We start from the raw sequence: 19,259 nt of genomic DNA, 5'->3' as shown, positions 1-19,259 counted from the left end.
TTAAAATGCATTTCCACAGTCACATGTATAGTTTCCTTATTTACGTAAGGTGACCTTTCACCTAGAGGGTCACGACAGAAATCTTTCACAACTGATACAATAACGAGGAACCCCCCCCCGTGCAGTCATCTATTGTTGGAAACTGAAAAGTGTGGCGTGTCTTGTAACGTTAACCTGCAAATTCAATTACTTAAAATAAGTCAGAAATACAAGTTGTGCGCAAATTATCGCGTTTTAGCCTAAGTGAGAGTGAAGTCTAAATGAGACCTTTCATTAGGGCTTATGGCTGTTAAGAGCCAGTGTAATTAACACCTTGTTAAGTTTACAACACTCAAGAGGGGGGGGCAGGAGGAGTTCCACCTTCTCTGTGTGGATTTGTGTCTCTGAGCATGCTCGTACAACATATGTGTGATATTTATTGTGTTGAATTTTGTTGTGTGTGTGTACAACAAGATTAAAATGTCAGCACCTAGCATAGCATAGTGTGTTTGCCTATCTCTACCCAGGACTGGATCTTTATACAGTTTAATTCAAAATACTATCTATAATCCGACTGTACTCACCGTCTGCGGTGTCCTCACAGTTCTGGTTGAAGTTTTCGTAGGAGTCCCAGCGGATCAGAGGATCTTGAGTGTTGTAGTCCACGGAGACGCTCGGCCCGTTTTCCAGGTGGTCCATACCTTGACCAGAAGTACAAAGAGGCAGAGCAGAAATGTGAATGTCTTTCAATCACAACAAATACAACACATGTTACAACTTTGTCTTTTAATTCAGACTTAATTTTCACTTAATTTTATAGAACGTTCTCTTTTTTGTGATTTATAATAGATCTGTGTATGTGCACAGCAAGTCTCAAACAACAAACTCACAAAACAAAACAAATATGAGAAATGTAAAGGCGAAATATTGTAATTTGTGAAAAATGCTCCGCCATACCAACAAAACCCGACACATTGATTCTTACCATGGATTTTTTCTGGCCCAAAGGAGAAAATAAACTCTACTTTTCCATATTCTGGGAATCTGTCATCTGGAGCCAGGAAATAATAAAAAGAGAACAGGAAAAACAATGATTATTAATTGTTAATCATTAGTCGTCATTACAGAAGCAAATAGATAGCAAAAAAAAATGGATCGACTATTTAAATACACGATAAATCAGCCATTCATTGCGTATATTCTGAGTACTCTCTCTCCTACCTTTGAACGTCTCATCAAGCTCATCTTTTCCAAACACGATCCCCAGGTCGTGAACGGCACACGTGTGAAACTGCACCCGGAAAATCACATCTCTGCACGGGCCGCGGTAGCGCTTGTGATAGCACTTGAGCTGAAGGATGAAGATGAGATTTTAAAGTATTGTAGTATCGGCATCACATCTAACAGGACCAACAAAACTCAACATGTCAACTTAAATAAAATTCAGGATGTTAAAAGTAAAAACCACAAAAAATCAAATCACCTCTACTGCTGAACTGCGGGTTAAAATCAAGCGAGCACAATATGAAATCATCTTTATGAAACACGAGCCAGAGACATTCCAGCTTGATTCATTGTTAGTCCTGTTTCTCTACACTGGCTCAGAGCTAGAAAAAAGAATTTAAGGCTTTTCTTTTTTTATGTGTGTATAGTGTATAGTGTATGGTCTCTCCACTTGCATTATTATCCAAAATGTTTCTCCCAACACAACAGCTTTAAAAGCAACACTAAAACCACACACAGGAAAATCATCTCTCTCCCTCCTGCTGTTCCCTGATGGGCAGCCTGGATCTGTTAGTGTTTTACAAGGACCTCACATTTAAAGGTACCAGAGGACTATTTACCTAAAGCCAAACAACATGCAGCCACAAAGTGCAGCTGCAGAGAAGAAGAAACTGCCAAACTGAAAAACATCCCACTGTTACAGTGTGACAGTGAGTATTTTTCAGATACTTATGGTATATGCTACTCGGTGCAGGTAGAAACTAAACTTATAAACAGTTTAAAAAATATATTGTGTAGCCATTTTCTGCATGTGGGGCCAAATAACATCTAAATATGTAAGGTTCTCAAATCCACACAAGCACATAAATGATTGAGGACAAGTGGGCGGCAAAGTAAAATATCCCATGGCTTAGTGCAGCTTTCAGGGATATTGTATACCTCCCACTGAGGGATCCTTTTCATGAGGAAAACAGCGCTGGTGAGCGAAGTTTGAGAACAAAAAATAGAAGAAGGAAAACATTAATTTTAAGCTTACATGTTGTCTTTAGAGAATTTACACGGTTTCATTTTTTACACACAGGCTTAAAACTAACCAAAGCTTTTTTTTTTCCTCCACGTTTGTGGATAAATCATCCTTAATGTTGAAGGAATAGTTCAACATTTTTGGGAAACATTCATTTGTTTTCTTGCCAATAGTTAGATATTTGTCAGTTAGATATAAGACTGCAGCCAGCAGCCGGTTAGTTTAGCTTAGCAGAAAGATTGGAAACAGTAGTGCACACAGCTAGCCTGGCTCTGTCCAAAGGTAACAAAATCTGCCTGTAAGCCTCTAAAGCTCATTAATTAACACGTTGCATAGTTTGATTAATCCATACAAAAACCCAAGTAAACCAACCCCACAAAGACGAGATGGGAAGACGCTGCACTCGGACAAGACAAGTCTAACCCCTCGTAAAACTATTGCTGTGTTTTTGCACTTTTGTGCAGATGAAACAGACGAGCTATAGTCAACACCAGACTACCTGTTTCCATCTGTTTCCAGTCTTTATGCTAAGGTAAGCTAACTGCCTCCTCGCTATGGCCTCATTAACTGACAGACATAAGTGTGGTATCAATCTTCTCATCTAATTCTTGGCAAGAGAGTTAGATGAGAGGAGAAACGTATTTCCGACAACGTCAAAGTATTCCTTTTAAGTTCCTCGTTTGTCCGCTGGACTTGTTCAGCTGTGTTGTTTCTGTTCTCTGTAAAGTTTGTGACATCCTTGAAACCACTTTGATCCTTGAAGCAAATTTTAAACCAAACTTGGAATTAAAACGACCGACTTTGGCCAATAATAGAGGAAAACAACCTGAATAATATCAATCATCTTAATAAAGATTTTCCTCTGTGATTATCATTTTTCATCTAACGATTGAGTAATTAGTAATGTTTTTGGCACTCGTTTCATCCGCAACTCGATTCAGCTGCACAAACACATACCAGTATAAATTAAAATGCAAGAGCACACTCCATGCTGACTAATGTCTCCTCCATTTGGCCATAAGGCCACAGTTCACATTCTCTGTGTTATCTGAATAATAACGAGCATCAGCAGGCAACGGCTCGGTCAGACGATGCGTTCAGCAGAATCCATTAGTCTGTCCTAAATAAAGGATGAGATATGAGCTCAGCTCTGACGGCCAAAACGGAACGGCCTCGAGCGTACAGTAAGTGCCTCTTTGAAATTCCCCACGCTGAAATTATGACCCTGAGGACATCTCATGGATAATATTATGGCCTGAATGACAGCAGAAGCAGAAACTTTGCTGATGTATGCAGTTCCTCTGCTTGAACTACATGCAAAAAATACAGCTGAGGTACTCTACTTTATTGAGGATCTTTTTTCTTCATTTTAAAAGAGCAAATGGAGCACTTAAGATTTTGTAAAAATATCCCCAAAATATCTCTCTATAAATAGAAAGATCTCTCACAAAGTACTAAAAATATCCATTTTACATGCAAATTTCCTTTAAATGATTATATCACATAGAAATAGTTCCTTATGTTTCCAAAACACTGTTGTGGAAAAAAGTAGATTACCATTTTGACGTCATAGTTTCCAGCAAACATATTGTGTGCTAATGAGGGTCTATAAACTGAGGTATGAGACCCAGGCCAACTGTATTCCCCCAGGTTTTTATAGCCCTATTTCTTCCGTGAATGGATACTATAAACTGCCCACAGCATATGCATTCAGCACATACACACGCAGCGTCAGATTGGAAAAACTAACAGGATTCCCTCATTACTAATAAACAACACAAATCAGTGTATCCTCTGTACATTTCTACAGCTGTTCTCATTGGCGTTCCATGTTATTTATCAATTAACATCCCTTTATTTTTCTGGCAGAGGTTAAATGTTGGAAAAAGTAAGACATTAAACTTTCCTCTGTTATCGTTTTCACACCCTGTGACATGAGAGAAAACGCTTCCAGTTTCTTGTTTTGTAAAATCTACACGCCACTGCTAGAACGTATCCCTCCGCCGAACATTCTTGGGAAACAAGAAAAGGGAATTTTCTTCTAAACAGGCTGTAACTTTGGAATAAATCTGCTCAATTTAGCTATCCGAGACTGCTGAAGCATCATATTAGTGTCAGCTGAACTTTGGAACGCATATTTGCACAGAACGAGGGCTGTGGATTTTGGCCCTCGTTTCTTACAGTGTAGTCAAGTTCCGAGAGAATAGCTTCGGGGGTCAGTACGGAGAGTAGGAACTGTTACGGCGAGAAAGACCCGTTTCCACCTACATAATGACACATCAGTATTATATTAATGCAGACTTGAAAAAAAAACTGAATCTATCCTTTAAAGTTCTCAGAATGTGATACAAACAGCTAAGATGCTAAACTGAGATTTCACTCTTTGCAGTTTTTCATCAATACGCACAAGCTACTGTAGTATATCTATTCTTACCAGGATGTCCCCTTTCAGAAGAAGACCAGGTTCAATGGTGATACAGATGCTCGTCTGGCTGTCCCCCTGAACATTACTGCAAAAGAAAAAAAAACATGTTAGCTAAAAAGGCTGCCATCCCTGTTACTCCTCTGAATATCATGGTGTTGCTCGTCTGGTATAACCGTGAGCACTTTATTTACATCCTACTAACAATCCCTTATTTGCTTTAACAATGGCCATCACAGAGCGTAACCACAGCGCAGAGCTGGACTAATTTCGGGCATTAGTGTCTACATGATTGTCTTCCTGGAAGCATGGGATCAAAGGGTGGAGAGTGCTAATAGGGAGCATGTGAGAGAAAGTGGGAAGGAATGTGACTTAAGGCTTTAAGGGGTTGACAGTCTGGAAGTATATGTGCACTGATTATTTCACACTTAGTTATTGTGTAAACTGTAAATGTGTTTATAGTGTTAACACGTTTGTAAGAATGGACATTAGTATTACATTTCAGACAAGAAACAGGCTTTGCTATTTACAGTAAAAACTTCAAAATGCTTCCTAAGAATTCCCAAAGAATAAGAAAACCAGGATCAGACAGTTTTCAGTATTTTTAAAGTAACAATGGATGAAATTACTTTGTGTAATGTAAAAGTTTCACTTGTAGTCACAAACCCACAGAGAATTATCACCCAATTCTGCAGTATTCCTCGGATCTATCAAGTGTTTTAGCATCTTTCAGCTCATTGTTTAGGTTTTACAGCCCAGAAACTCTGCTCTCATCAACCTCGTCTCTAGTCACAGCAGGCAGCTGTTTTTAGCGATTAAACACCCACGGTGCCCTACACTACCTGTCCAGCACCAAACAACAACACAATGTTAGCAGCTAGCTGATGAACATAATAACGGGACATTTAGCAGCTAAAGGGTCAGACATTTCCCCCAGGTGCTGGTGGAGACCAAAACACAGCAAGAAGGAGAGTGAATATTGGACACACATCCCTCAGGTGGACAGAAACACGACACCAAACGACTTCATAAGGTGATAATAGGACAATGTTGTTCTCCTTAAAGGCAAAAAAATGAATAAATCAATAAATGAATGCAGCTTTAAGCAACACTCAGTGCTTGCATTTACACCAGAGACTTCCACAACTGTTCATGAACTGATATATTTACATTTTGCCTCTAACTTTTTACTAAATTGAAGCTTTTCTTCAACTACCAATCCAGTCAGCTGTTTTCCTGCAATGGCTGACAAAATTCAAATCTGCTAATTGGTTTATTTGTTACCATATTAATGTTTAAAGTATGTGTTATGTGTACAAGTTGTACTTTTATGTATGGAACTCAATGATCTGATGTGCACATACAGTATATGTTTCTTAGAGGTTTCCTGCTCTTTATGCTAAGATATTGTAATCAGTGTCTGTATAACAAGTAAATACAGTGTAAATGTTCTCCAGCTCTCTCTTCTAACATCCTCTCCTCTCAAAACAACAACAGAAAGCCAAGGAACCCATAGTTTCCTGTCTGGCCCTGGGAACCAGCAGGGGGCCTCTGGCAGGAAAACTCTGCAGGCGTCCACACAGATGCCTGTTTGCCTGTTTCATTGGCTCTCCGGTCACAAATAACGCTTGAAGTGACTGCAGGATCTAAAGTAGGGAAACAAGAGCCTGCAGCATACAATAATGTGAGGCAAGCACAGAGCGTAAACTGGCAAGAGCAGTGATGTGTGTGCATACTGGGGGGGCAGGGGAGTTAGAGGAGAGGCTATAAAGGAAAATCAGGGTTTTTATTATTGAGCCATTACGAGCTCACTATCCCTGGAATCTTGTAAAAGCATTTGAGTGTGAGTATGTTTTAAGACTTACTAGATCCCAGATGTGTAGACGGGCTGCATGGCCTGGTAGATTTTCAGAAAAGGACGACAACCTGGAAAACAATTCAAAAAGAGAAGGTTAGAAAAATAAATAATGTGTGTGTAAATGCTCACACATGTGAACATATGCTCGTGTATACAGTCTGCGCATGACACTCACCCCCTTTAGACTCAAAGTTGGGGATGCCGTGCATGATGACATGGTGAAGGAACAGGGGTTTGTTGTTGATCTTGATGTGTCCGGATAACAAGCCACTGAAGTACTCCACATACCTGAGCGGGACAAAGGGAAGGAGGAGGAGATGATAGTACTACTATGTCTCTTTCAGTGAAATTCTATCACGATCCTTAATGTTTTACAACAAAGGGATGAAGGTATAATCCTGTGTTCATCACAACAAAGAGACACAGTCTTTGGCTATGACCTCTAGTAACAACAATGACTGTTCTCAACGTATCAGCCATGTTAAAGGAGCCAAACGCTCTTTTTTATTATAAAGTCAATTTCTTAGTTGACAGTAGAGTACATAACTGGTAACATCTGTGTCCTGAGTGTCTGATTTCTTACAGTGCTGTTGATACCAGTATAGTCATACTGATTACTTTGTGGTAACTGGTGTCAGGACTGTATTATTTTTTTAATACAGTACTTTAACATGACTACATTTTATTGCTGAGCTTAATCTGCTTAACCAAGGCATCAGATAACGCCTCAGTGCAAAGTTAAATATAAAATGTGGCTTGCAAGGTATGTATATTTATTCTCAAGCAGAAATCTCTGATAACGCCACTGTGCACCACCTGCCCAGCATCAAACTGCAGAATTACAAAGTCAGTGACTAGATGGTGAACATAGTGAAGCACTTAGCTGCTAAACAGCCGTGTAATTCACTCTGGAGTTGTCTGTGAAGACCACAGAGGGAGGAATCGAGGGCAACTGGACTTGTTGATTGTAGATACTGGAAGACATTTCACCTCTCATCCAAGGAGTTTCTTTAGTTCTAACTGACAGGTGAGGAGTCCCAGGTATTTAACCTCTGTGGGGTCGTTATCATACCACTTGGTTTGTTAGTGCTCCTGCTGTTGTAACAACAGTTGTTAGAGTTGTTGTGAGTCACCTGAGTCCAAGTGTGAACAACGTGACTTGATGTTACTGTCCACTGAGTTAATGTATTCTGTGAAGATCCAGGAAGTGCAATCCTTCAAAGAACACATTAACTCAGTGCACAATAACATCAAGTTCACACGAGAGGACATCAAAAACAACAGCTTGGCCTTTTTGGACTGTGACACAGCCTCCACATTGGAGTATACAAGGAAACCACCACATACAGACCAGCACTTCCTCTTTGACTCTCAGAACCCTGCACCACCTAGCTGATAATGCACCAACAAGTGCTCAGGCCCAAAAGAAGGAGCACAAACACTTGAAAGATGCACTTAAAGTTTGTGGTTATCCTAACTGGTCCTTTGTCAAAACAGCCACAAGATACAGGAAGAAAACCAACACTGCAGGTCGTGAGGAAAAGAAGAATAAACTCAACAACATCATCACTCCTTACGTGTGTGGAGTATCTAAGAAACTCAGAAGGATCTTTTTCCAAACACCACAACCCTGTGTTTTTCAAACTCAGCAACATACTAAGACTGAAACTGGTCCACCCAAAAGACCGCACACCTAAACACAAGAAAAGCAATCTAGTGTATGCAGTCCAGCGCAGTGAGGAATGCACACACTTGTATAAACAAACGCATGGCTTAACGCAGGAGGGGTCAACTCCTCGGGTCAAGACTCAGCAGTTTATTTACACCTCTTCTGAAGACAACAACATGCATAATTTGGATAGAGAGGACAGATGGTTGGAAAGAGGAGTGAAGGAGGCTATTTACATCACATTATAGAAACCATCCCTGAACAGAGGAAGAGGGCTACGACACCACTTATCCCCCCCACTTACAATGCTGTCCTTTCATCCCTTCCCTGGAAACTTAACAACCATTCACATTTGGCCTCATGTGACAACTCCGACTGTCGTTTACACTTGGCCTCCGGTGACGACCGACGGCTCTAGCGATTATTGTTACAACAGCCAGGAGCACTAACAAACCAAATGGTATCAATGACCTTGATAATGACCCTTGAGAGGTTAAATACCCGAGACTCCCTGCCAATCAGCCAGAACTGGGGAAGCCCCTTGGATGAGAGGTGAAACATCTTCAAGTATCTATAACCAGGAAGTCCAGTTGTCCTCGATTCAACCCTCATTGGATGTCTGAGTTGTTTCATTAGCTTAAAGTGTATTCACTGCTCCAAGTGGCTAAAAATAAATGAATGCAGCTTTTTTAGTACATAGGAAGACAAGAGATTTCTTTGTGAGACAGTTCACTCTGGGGTCAAACTCATACTTTAAACAACAAGTGAGGGAAGACTGACCTTTTCTGAGAAGGCTGACCAACAGGAAGCACTTTGTCTTCATAGAAACGCTTCATGGCAAACCTGTCCAGAGCCTGGTCAGCACTGCATTCCAACAGAAAAGTTTGGTTATTACATATTTAATTCACTTTTATTTCGTTTCTAGTGTTTGCAATGCATATACAGTATACTTTATATTATTTCAAGTGTATAATCTGTGTGCAACTTTAGTGTTTATGCAATTATGGAGCCTGATGATAATCAGAGGAAACAGCAAAAACAACCATGGTAATCATGCCACGTGAAACATCTAAGAAGTCTGCACACCATCGCTTGAGTAGAAAATTATTGTAACGCACGTGTACGTTTCGTGAAAAACCCTCCTTCAGCATGCTTAATATCAGACATTACAACACACAAAGGTGGCATAGAATTAATTAGACAATAAGCTGCATCTGACATAATCAATAACAATCAGGAAGAAAAATATTTCTCACTGTATCATAAGAAATAGATGTTATATAATGCATTCTGAATCACAATGTAGATATTTATAATGTTTCATAAGACAATAGTGGTCTAATTCTGCATAATCTCCATGCACATCTTTATCTATAATGTTAATAAGAATCACAGGTGGTTAATTTTCTGGTATTTTGCTGCTAGTTAAGTTTTCAATACTACTTCATGCCAGCTTTAAATTGACCAATCAGTGCTCTTTCAGAAACAACAGGGAGTCAGGCGCTCCTCTGATTGTTTAACAGTTTAAATCTCCTTCGGTTTCGCAGCTGAATGTCATTCTATTTCGGCCTATCTAAGAATAAATCCAATAAAAAATGAATAAAAAGCGTGTACTTATAATTTGGGCCTTATGATCCAGTGACTGTTGAAGCTAACTCAATGCTTGCTGCCCATAATTATTATATCAAACACTTTTTTTCTTGGATTTCTGCAAATAAAAGTGTTGTTCTTCAGTCTCATGTTACACCCCTCCTCCTCCTCCTCCTTCTGTTCATCACATCTCTGTCTGTTCTTCAGATGTGGGCTACAGTCTTGTGATGAACAATGCTGGTCTATCTACTTTTTCCGCTCATGTCTCTTCCTCATTTAGACCCATTTATTTTTCTGCACTTCTATTTTCCTGTTTCCAGAAAATTACAGATTCATCTTCATGCTCCCTCTTTCTCCCTTTCTTTCTGACTTCCTCTCCCAAAGTGTGCTGCCACTTAAGTCTTTTGCAGCTGTAGGTGCTGTTATACGCCTACCTGGCAGATATGTTGCTGTAATGCATGTAGGCTGCCACCACCACTCCAGTTCTGCCCCGATTGCCCTGAAAAGACATCAAGCAAGCAAGAGTCAACAACAGATATTATCTTCCAAGTCATGATGGTTTCCCGGGAACACATTTTCCACATCTTTATAACACTGAATTTTCTTTAATGGGGTTATTGAGGTAGTAATTTTATTCTGGTGCTGATTTCTTTCTAGACTTTGATGTTGCTGAACGGTTTGGTGCTGTAAAAGAGGACTGTGGTGATTTGTTATTGCACTTCCATATAGCTGGTAGACTCATAAGAGACAGATTAAATCAAGAATGATCAAAACAGAGACTGAGATATGTTGACTTTTAGTCCCTAGAAATGGGTCAAGCTCCAGAAACACTGGATCCTACATTCCACACAATGCAACTTAATCTAATGGATGGATGGTAGAGATGGGAAAGATTCCAAAGTTCACAACTTGTTTGCGTTCGTGTCATCAGAAAACCCAAGATGGTTGTACGGTATGATTGTAGAGTTCTGTCATGTGAAGGTTAAAACTTTTGTCCATCACATTAGGCTTTAATTATCATGAAGCCATCGTTCAAGGTAATTAAACTCAACTTTGACTGAAGCAAGTTATCCAAGATTTCAGGAATTTATGTATTATTTAGTGCCAAGTAGGATATTTTGAAGCTCGTTGTACTTAACGACACTGATGTTGACGTGAACGCTATTTTCAAGTTGGAAACAAGTAATTACAATAACGCAGATATTCAAGGTTCAAGGTCCAAGATAGAATTTGTTGTCATTCTCTCCATACATGATGGCATACAGGGGAACTTCAGTGCTACAATGTGCACAATAAGAACAGATACAGTATAAACAGTGCAAGTAGTATTGAGTAAAGTGCAATGGATGAGAAAATGAATGCAGCATCAGATCCTCCCTGCCTGGTAAATGTCCACTTTTTTTTCTTTTAAACTCCATGACCCCAGTTTGTAAGACTGACCGTCTGTTATACATTTAAAGTGACATCATCAGGGAAATTTTCTCAGACTATAGACAGCTCCGCCAAAGCCACAGAGGACGTTATTACAACTGGTTTCACAGAGTAGAATCATCACTAGTAAACTGACCATTACATGTAAAATTGGTGGAGGGGTCCTATAAAGTTTTGATAAAGTTTTGTTTTTACATTAGTAATATCAATTCAAATCATAAAAAATATATATATGTGACCTGGGCAAGTCTAATGGTTAATATGGATGCATTCATTTTAACCATCTATGCATTTTTAAAACAAGGATCGCTGCGGAGGATGAGTGTGTTCCACATTATAAATATTGCTGCCGTTTAAACAGCGTGGAGCTCAGTGGAAATGATTTGTTGATATGTGGAAACCCAACACAGCCTGCTTCCTTAGTGACCACCACAACTTCCAAGCCCACGCTCACATCACCAGCGTTACTCAACTCACAGAAAAATAACAACTGTTGTTATAGCAGCCGACTTGTTTGTAACCTCCCTGTGGGGAACACCTTGGAATGAGAGCTTTAAGATCCCATAGTTAATCCTTGTGTTGCAAAACACAATCAGTAACACACTGGGGTTAATGTGAAAATAATTAGGTATTACATATGGGACACTGGCCTAGTAGTTGTATTTAGATATACTTTTTATGGTTTGTGTCGGCATACTTAGCCTGAGCCAGACTGAGTGTGGCTTGCCACAAGAGTATGTGATGCAAGTAAGTTCGGGCAATAACAGGAAAATACTTGTCAATTCAGTTTTTATGGTATTGTTAAGGGTAAAGAGTAGATAAACTTAAGTAGCCATGATGAGTGGAGTTTCTTTTCACCCTAATTGTGTTTTCCTAACTCTCATCTACCCAACCCAATCCAAATAAGCAGACATAGACACACTATCGCACACAAAACACTCCACCCTGAATGTCAGTTTTTCACTCAGGGAGAGCGTCATTACTGACAATAACACAAAGAAACAGCTGCAGCCTAAGGGGGAGTAGCGGTCCCAAGAAGAGCCTGAGAGCACCCTCTACTGTCTGGTGATACTTGTCCCATTCTCACAGCATCCTCTTGTCTGTCAGCCTCACCTTGTTGTGTATAACCACCACGTTGTGGCTGTCAGCACTCAGCCAGGTGTCCATGGCTTTGCAGATGCTGCAGATTTTGTCCAGGGCTGGAGCATGATGGTCAGGCCAGCCAAAGTCCAACACCTGGGAGAGGAGGGGAGATTGATTCGTCAGAGACTGGTGGTCATTGGTAGGAGAGGAGGGGAGGGGAGAAATCAGGGTTTACCTTTGGATTAAGTTGGCTGATGTCGTATCGCTTCTCACTGAGATTGAAGAGCTAAGGAAAAACAGAGACCAGTATTACAAATTTTTGGCATTAAATATTCACATATTGACATTGTTATTCAGTCTTCAGTGTTAGATATCCTTGCTATTCCTGCCCCCCTTAGTCACTGTTGTTATTCCTTTAAGCATTCTGTTCTCACACAACCACATATACAGTTTACAATGATAATGGTGGCAGATTTCCCACTTGAAATTCATGCTAATTGTTAAAACAATGGGAGCTAGACTTCAGACGCCAACAGACAGAAGCAGACTTCACAATTCCAACTGGCGACTATTGATTTTGACAGCTGAAATGACAACTGTTGCAGACAGATGTTAATAGCTAGCTGGTTAACTAGCTGTGACTCTGTGAGTTGATTGAACACAGATTTTTTTTACTCTTTCCAACGAAATGAGAAATTCCAAAAATGGTCTTAAAGATGCATTTCATAGCTACATACATGATATCATTTTAATTCAGTGCTGTGTAATGTTTCAACAAAGTCAGAAGCTAGTAAAATTAATATTATCGTGCAATATAAGTTACTTTGACAAACAACAAAAAGGTTAGCTTTATTCTTTATTGTTAATTCTTTAACAGTAAGCTAGAAATGAGAAAATCGAGCAGGAGAGTGCCGCTAACGGTAACCCAAAACTCTGATATGTCGGTTATTAGCATCTGGGGTCATGTCACACCAGCTTCCACACTGTGGATGTGTCAGTTCTGAAGGGGGCGTTTTAACCACATAATAATATAGTTAACTATTCATATGCTAACTGAATAAGTAAGTAAGTAACACTGGATTACTACTGTAATAACACAAGTTAGCTTAGTGTGCTAACATTAGCAATTTACACAGCAGACAAGCGCACAGTTTAATCCATTCCTTTCAGTTTTTTGCTCTTGTGCTTTTTGTTTTGGAAAGGAGATCAAACATACGCATCCCACCAATATTTTAATTGCTGAGTATTTTTTTAGTATTTTTTTTAACCAGAGCTTCGGATTTCTCTGTGGAGAAACGAGGAGAAACCCAAAACTCCACAGGACTTTCATGCGTAGTTACAGTTGCTAAGCTATGATTGGACAATTGCCCGTTGGGGAAGGGGTTTAGTGAAGGTCAGCTCCTGTCATTTGCTAAGGGCTCCACAGGGATCTATTTTGGACGATGTACTATTCACTATTTATATACAGAATGTTGTTTCTCAGACATTCGCAGTGCAATAGGAGCTGAGACTCAAAGAATCTCCTAAAACTGCAGCAAAGTTCTCCAACTCTTAAAGTTCAGTAACAGTAGAAAACTGTATCTGATGTATAGAGATACAGATGTTACATAATCCGTCTGTTGTGTGAACGTGTGTGTGTCAACGTGTTGTTGGAGCTGAGGGAGATCAGCTGATGATCCGCTGATCTTGGCAGCTCTAATGACTTCCTGTTCCCGCCTGAACGTACACTATTTTTTTTTTTTTGCAAAGTTAATTGCTATAATCCTTCTAGAATCATCCACATGTACACAGGAAACTGTACCAGGTAGTTGTGGCCATGTTTGGAGCGCAGCATGGAGGCGACCTCCCGTAGGTTGGCGGCGTAGCTCTGCTCCTCCACGCTGCTGGGGAAGGAGACGGAGATGATTCTCTCTGTGATGTAGATCAGGTCCAACTCGTAGCTCTCATCCAGGGCCTGCAGCAGACTAGCACTCCTGTCAGAGAAAGCGAAGATGCATTTACACTTCAGTGTGACAGATCAAGCATGTCAGAGGCCCCGCTGTGCAAAAACAAAAACCGATGCGGACGACTGAGCTGCAATAGCTGTTAGAAGGAATTTAATTCCTATAAGTAATGCAGCACATGTGATTTATACGCACGTGCTTGTGTTTTTCATGCCAAGTTGTGTGTGATCACTTCATGTTTTTTATCCATTACTACCTCTAAAGGGAGATGATTTTACTGTGAATTACCACACCTAACCCCATGATATCAACAAACAGGGATAATCAACCACGACTTGGTTAAAGGTGACGGATTTTCTCTGGTGTAGTTTTTAAAGGTCAACAGTTGACGAATAGATAAATCTCCAATAATATTATTGTCTAAAAATCTTCTACTGGAAATTTTTAAAAATGATGATGTGGCTGCCATGTGATTCATACTAGTGATTTAATATGGAAAAGCATTTTTTTTTTTTTCACAGAGATGTCACATGGCATGTCATATTAGGACAGAATTTACCAAACAGCTAAACTGCTATTGGTATTTTTCTGATTTTCTCTCAGGTTCGTGTGTACTTTAACCCCTTCTGTTGTTCCACATCAAAAGTGCCACAAAAATATAATAAAATGTTTTTTTTTGCCAAAGCAGTGACTGCTTATTTCATCTGCAAACTTCGCTACACTGAATGTCCTGAATGTCCTGAATGCAGCAATAAATTTCAGTTTCAGCTGAACACACAACGCTCTTCTTCGAGTCTGCAAGGAACAAATATCCTAATATGGAGATGGTAACACACCACATAAATACCATATCCACCATGACATCATTAAATCCCAGAGGGGTTCAAGTTTGCCTCCAAAAATTTAAGCCCTCCCCACTGCATTTAACACATGTTGTGTTGTTTCATTTTGGGCGTCTGAGGGGGAAAACAGAGTAGCATCTGGGTAGACGTTATCTGACATGTCATTCCACCAAGTCTGGTTTGTCTGAAGTCAAATAGGGTCAGAAAGTGTTGAAGAAGAGAAAGGAGACTGGAGGATGAAATGAGATGTAAGGTCCACCTCAAAAAGTCACTCACTTACTGTTGATTAATCTTTTTGTCTGACTTATGTTTTTCCAACAAACTTCAAAAGACGAATGACTGATTTGACATTTTGAAACGAACTATTCCTTTATGTGAATGAGTTATTCTCGTCTTTTTCAGCACTTGCGCGTTTCAAAACGTCTACAGAAACCATAAAGAGGCGGAGTGAGTGAAATATCTGAACTTGGAGGGTGAGATGAAGGGGTGTCTAGACCCTTAGCACCCAGACTGAAGCATATTTCCCACATTTGTCAGCTCTGAGTAGCCCCTGAGGAAATTGCTCATACGTCTGGGTGAGAAGAAAGTCCCAGCTTTACTATACAAATATTGTATCCTCCCACTGTACAGTACATCTGGACCCACTCAAAACTTGCTTACTGGAACTTATTCATCACTAGCGATAGACGAGAAATAGATATGTCACACGTGTTTTCTCACATGTGCCTCTTTATCTGAGATTATATCTTTGTGATTTGTCGAATATTTTTATTATTATTTGTTTTATTTGCTTCTCTCTGTCAATTCTTCTGTCCTTTCCCCATGTTTCTTAGTATCTCTTTATTTTGTCTGATTCTCTGTCTGCTTGACTCTTTCTGTCTCCGTCTCTGTCTCAACATATATACATCTTTCGCCTCTGGGTGCAGTCAGGGGCCAATACAGACCTGTGGTTTGGTACTATTCCAGATCCACCAGCATGCACTACCCTGCCGAGCGCCAACCTGCTTCTCATCAGCTGAAAAGATGAAGCGATTGCTCTTTTTTTTCTGCATATCGCGTTTGACGAATGACGCATTATCTCCACACGCTCAATTTCATTGCTGCAGTGATCTCATTTGTGCATTTGGACAAATACCAACTGTGAACCATGAATGTTTTATCAGGAAACCAGAGACATTAGGCTGTAAAAAATCTCGCCAGATATTTCTTAGTAATAAAAGTGAACAACGAAGACTTCTGTCTCTCTAGTTTAAAATTCTAAGAATCCTCCTTGATCCCAGTCAGTGATACTTGAATTGATTGAGTTAGTGCTTACTTATTTTTTTGCAATTACCTTAATGTTATTTGTCAATTTAGACTTGGTGGAAAAGGTTAACCCAAAGTTTTTACTGGAGGCTGCACTAACCATTATTTCTGTTAAGAATGGAGCAAATGACTATATGTAATGTAAAAGGGATTGATCAGAAAGAGAGAGAATTATCACCCGACTCTAAGAACACTCAGAGTTAAGCTTTTAGCCTCTTTTAGCTCATTGTTTTGGATTTACAACATAGCTCTCAACCCCACTTCCAGCCACAGCAGGCAGCTGTTTTCAGAAAAACAGCTACCTGCTGAGCACTAAACAACAGGTAGAAAAGTTTAGTGACCAGCTGGTGAACATAGTGGAGCCTTTAGCAGCTTAAGAGCCAGATATATCCCTCAGGAGCTGAAGGACACCAAAACAGAGCTAAAAAGGAGAGCGTTGGGTGACCAGACACAGACAAATCTGATAATATATAAAGTGCTGCAGATTGAAGTCTGTATATGATGTTATGTCCTGTGATAATGATTCCCATGACTAAGATACCTAAAGTATCCTAATGTAACCTTCCATCCAATAGTGTCCATTTGGTCAAATATATAATGTAGAAATCAACCTGTAAGCAGCATCTTAGCTCCACTTTTGCTTTAGAAGCAGAGAATCTAAATTCAGTATTTGCAATGTACCGATTTACAACTAGAAGTCACATAACTTGGATGAAAACTGCAAAAAAAAAAAAAATAGTAAAGTAAGGTTGCTTACAGTACATTTATCAAATAAAAAACAATGCTGTAAATCATCTTAGATTATCTGCCTGTGTAGGAATGTAAATAAGCTTGTTTGGACCCGCTCGTTTGATTGTATATCTTTCCTCAGTTAGTGTATTACATAAGAGATAACTGCCATATGACAGAAAGTTATGCGCTCCTGAAAAGCCTTAAGTTTTTCTCTTTATATGGATGAATCTATTTAGTAAAGGGACTCACACATACTCCGCATGTGCCGCTGATAGTGATAATGTGTCAGGTGTTTCACTGTTTTTATAACCCTGTATCAACTCTCTGATTAACTGTGCAGGAATGAAAATGTCACTCAAGCTTAGCGAAGAGGTTCAACACTGAACTGTTGTGGTGTCACGTTTTACACATTAATTACACAACCGACAACATCTGTGACTCCCTGAGGACGGAGGTGAGAGAGGTTGACACCAGATATCTTTTTGTCCAACAAAACAGTGTGAGGTCCAGTTCAACTGCAGGACATGTTGCTACACTAATTCCCTGGGTAATATCAGAAAATATCATATCACATCGAAACTATTCGTTTCAAATGCTTCATATCTCGAGCCAAAAGTGATAGAGAATTTCTAGAGTTGTGTTTAATCTCTCTCTGTCCTTTTGGGAAAAAACAGTGGAGATTAGTTCTTAAAATAAGTCAATAAATACAGTCCAATAAGCCGAATTAAGCCTTTTAAGGGAAAGTTGCTGCAAGGAGAGGAGAGGAGAGGAGAGGAGAGGAGAGGAGAGGAGAGGAGAGGAGAGGAGAGGAGAGAAGAGAAGACCTCCTACCTTGATGGTCTGCGCCGTGACTCCATGCTCTTTGAGGATTTTGTCGAGCCCTGCAAAACACAAAGAACAACTTTCTCATTATTCTGTGCATATGCCAACTTTTCATAACAATAATACTGCTTTAAAAATGTAAATACAGTGAAAAGGGCATGAAATAATACTATGTGTCAACAATGGTGTTTGGTTTTCATTGGGTTTTATGCTTCATTGAGGCTTCAATATAATGCATAATGACATCAGTGGTTATACAGTATGTAAAAAAACCTCTTTCTGACTGTGGGTTCAGCTGCTATGTTTGTAAAGTAAAACAGTCCAAGAACCAAGCTGCTCTATACTGATATTGCAAGTTCAATCTTGTTAATGTTGTTAAATCTGAACAGTTGGAAACGCAGCAGATTGCAGAAGGAGTCGGCCTATTATTAAAAGGTTTTATAGTTTCATTTAGGATAATGATTACAATGGAAAACTCACAACAGTTCTTCCTCAGTGAGCAACTAAATCTTCAACACAGAAATATCCAATATAGCTTAAATAAGCCTGAACGAGGTTACATTCAATCCATGTATATGAACCAATCTGCTCCAGCACTGTTATGTAACACAATACAACAGGCAGTTGCATGTCATTTGAAATTGTACCTAAAAATAAACCCACACATGATCATATTCTTATTATTGCTCCACTTTACATTGTTAGGCCCTTAACACACTACACGCCGAGTGTGTATATGAACCCTGTGATGGAATATCCTTTATGATCCTGTGCAGCACCGTGTGAGGATAAGAGTTTCACATGGCATCCTCACATCACGAAGGAGAGAGGCCCTTGCAGAGGAAGTGCAGCTGAAGGTGATTGACTGTGTTTGGCTCCACTATGCCTGGCATGCCTCGCCTCCCCCTCAAACCAGCCCGAGGAGGGGGTCAAAGGCCATGTGGACTTATTCACTCCCCCTGCTGTGTTCGGGTCACATGTACACATGAGGGGCTGTGATCCATCATCATCCATTAGATCAGACTGGCTGGCTTAACCACCGGTGTGAAGAGTAACATTTGCCAACCCACGGATGAGTTTCAGCCCGCTCAACTCTCCTAACAGCTGACTGTCAACATGCACATTTAACACAGAGACAACATCCAGTGTATTTGTGTGTACTTAATGTTCATGGACCGGTTTATAATGTCTGTTTTGGAGGGTTATTGCTGCCCGAAATGACTAAATTTGCAGCAGGTTTTCCAAAATAAAATGTGCTGAAATTGCGCAAGCATTTTGTTATTTTGCAGCACATTGCAGGTAATAAAAAAAACAATAAACAACTGTGATTGTTTA

The 19,259-nt window shown here is 39.8% G+C and overlaps 1 protein-coding gene across 14 annotated transcripts in view; it reads right to left on the bottom strand.

Moving 5' to 3' along the window:
- The window catches only part of tns1b (tensin 1b), a 174,565-nt gene that overhangs the window by 37,925 nt on the left and 117,381 nt on the right, over nt 1-19,259 (bottom strand). For 11 of the 14 annotated variants that reach the window (XM_067603009.1, XM_067603013.1, XM_067603003.1 and 8 more), the window contains 12 exons: nt 17,934-17,983; nt 14,082-14,253; nt 12,516-12,566; nt 12,311-12,433; nt 10,201-10,265; nt 8,957-9,040; nt 6,683-6,795; nt 6,515-6,575; nt 4,662-4,737; nt 1,201-1,330; nt 967-1,030; nt 564-688 (listed from right to left, as the gene is read on the bottom strand). In XM_067603009.1, coding sequence (XP_067459110.1) covers nt 564-688; nt 967-1,030; nt 1,201-1,330; nt 4,662-4,737; nt 6,515-6,575; nt 6,683-6,795; nt 8,957-9,040; nt 10,201-10,265; nt 12,311-12,433; nt 12,516-12,566; nt 14,082-14,253; nt 17,934-17,983 — 1,114 coding nt within the window. Of the gene's footprint in view, nt 1-563; nt 689-964; nt 1,031-1,200; nt 1,331-4,661; nt 4,738-6,514; nt 6,576-6,682; nt 6,796-8,956; nt 9,041-10,200; nt 10,266-12,310; nt 12,434-12,515; nt 12,567-14,081; nt 14,254-17,933; nt 17,984-19,259 lie in introns of all 14 variants that reach the window. The other 3 variants (XM_067603005.1, XM_067603017.1, XM_067603006.1) reach the window with 1 other exon arrangement.

Source organism: Thunnus thynnus, chromosome 11 (genome assembly GCF_963924715.1).
Source record: "Thunnus thynnus chromosome 11, fThuThy2.1, whole genome shotgun sequence".
In the NCBI taxonomy this organism is placed as follows: domain Eukaryota; kingdom Metazoa; phylum Chordata; class Actinopteri; order Scombriformes; family Scombridae; genus Thunnus; species Thunnus thynnus.
Note: the sequence above shows the minus strand (reverse complement) of the source record. Positions and strands in the feature narration are given on the sequence as shown.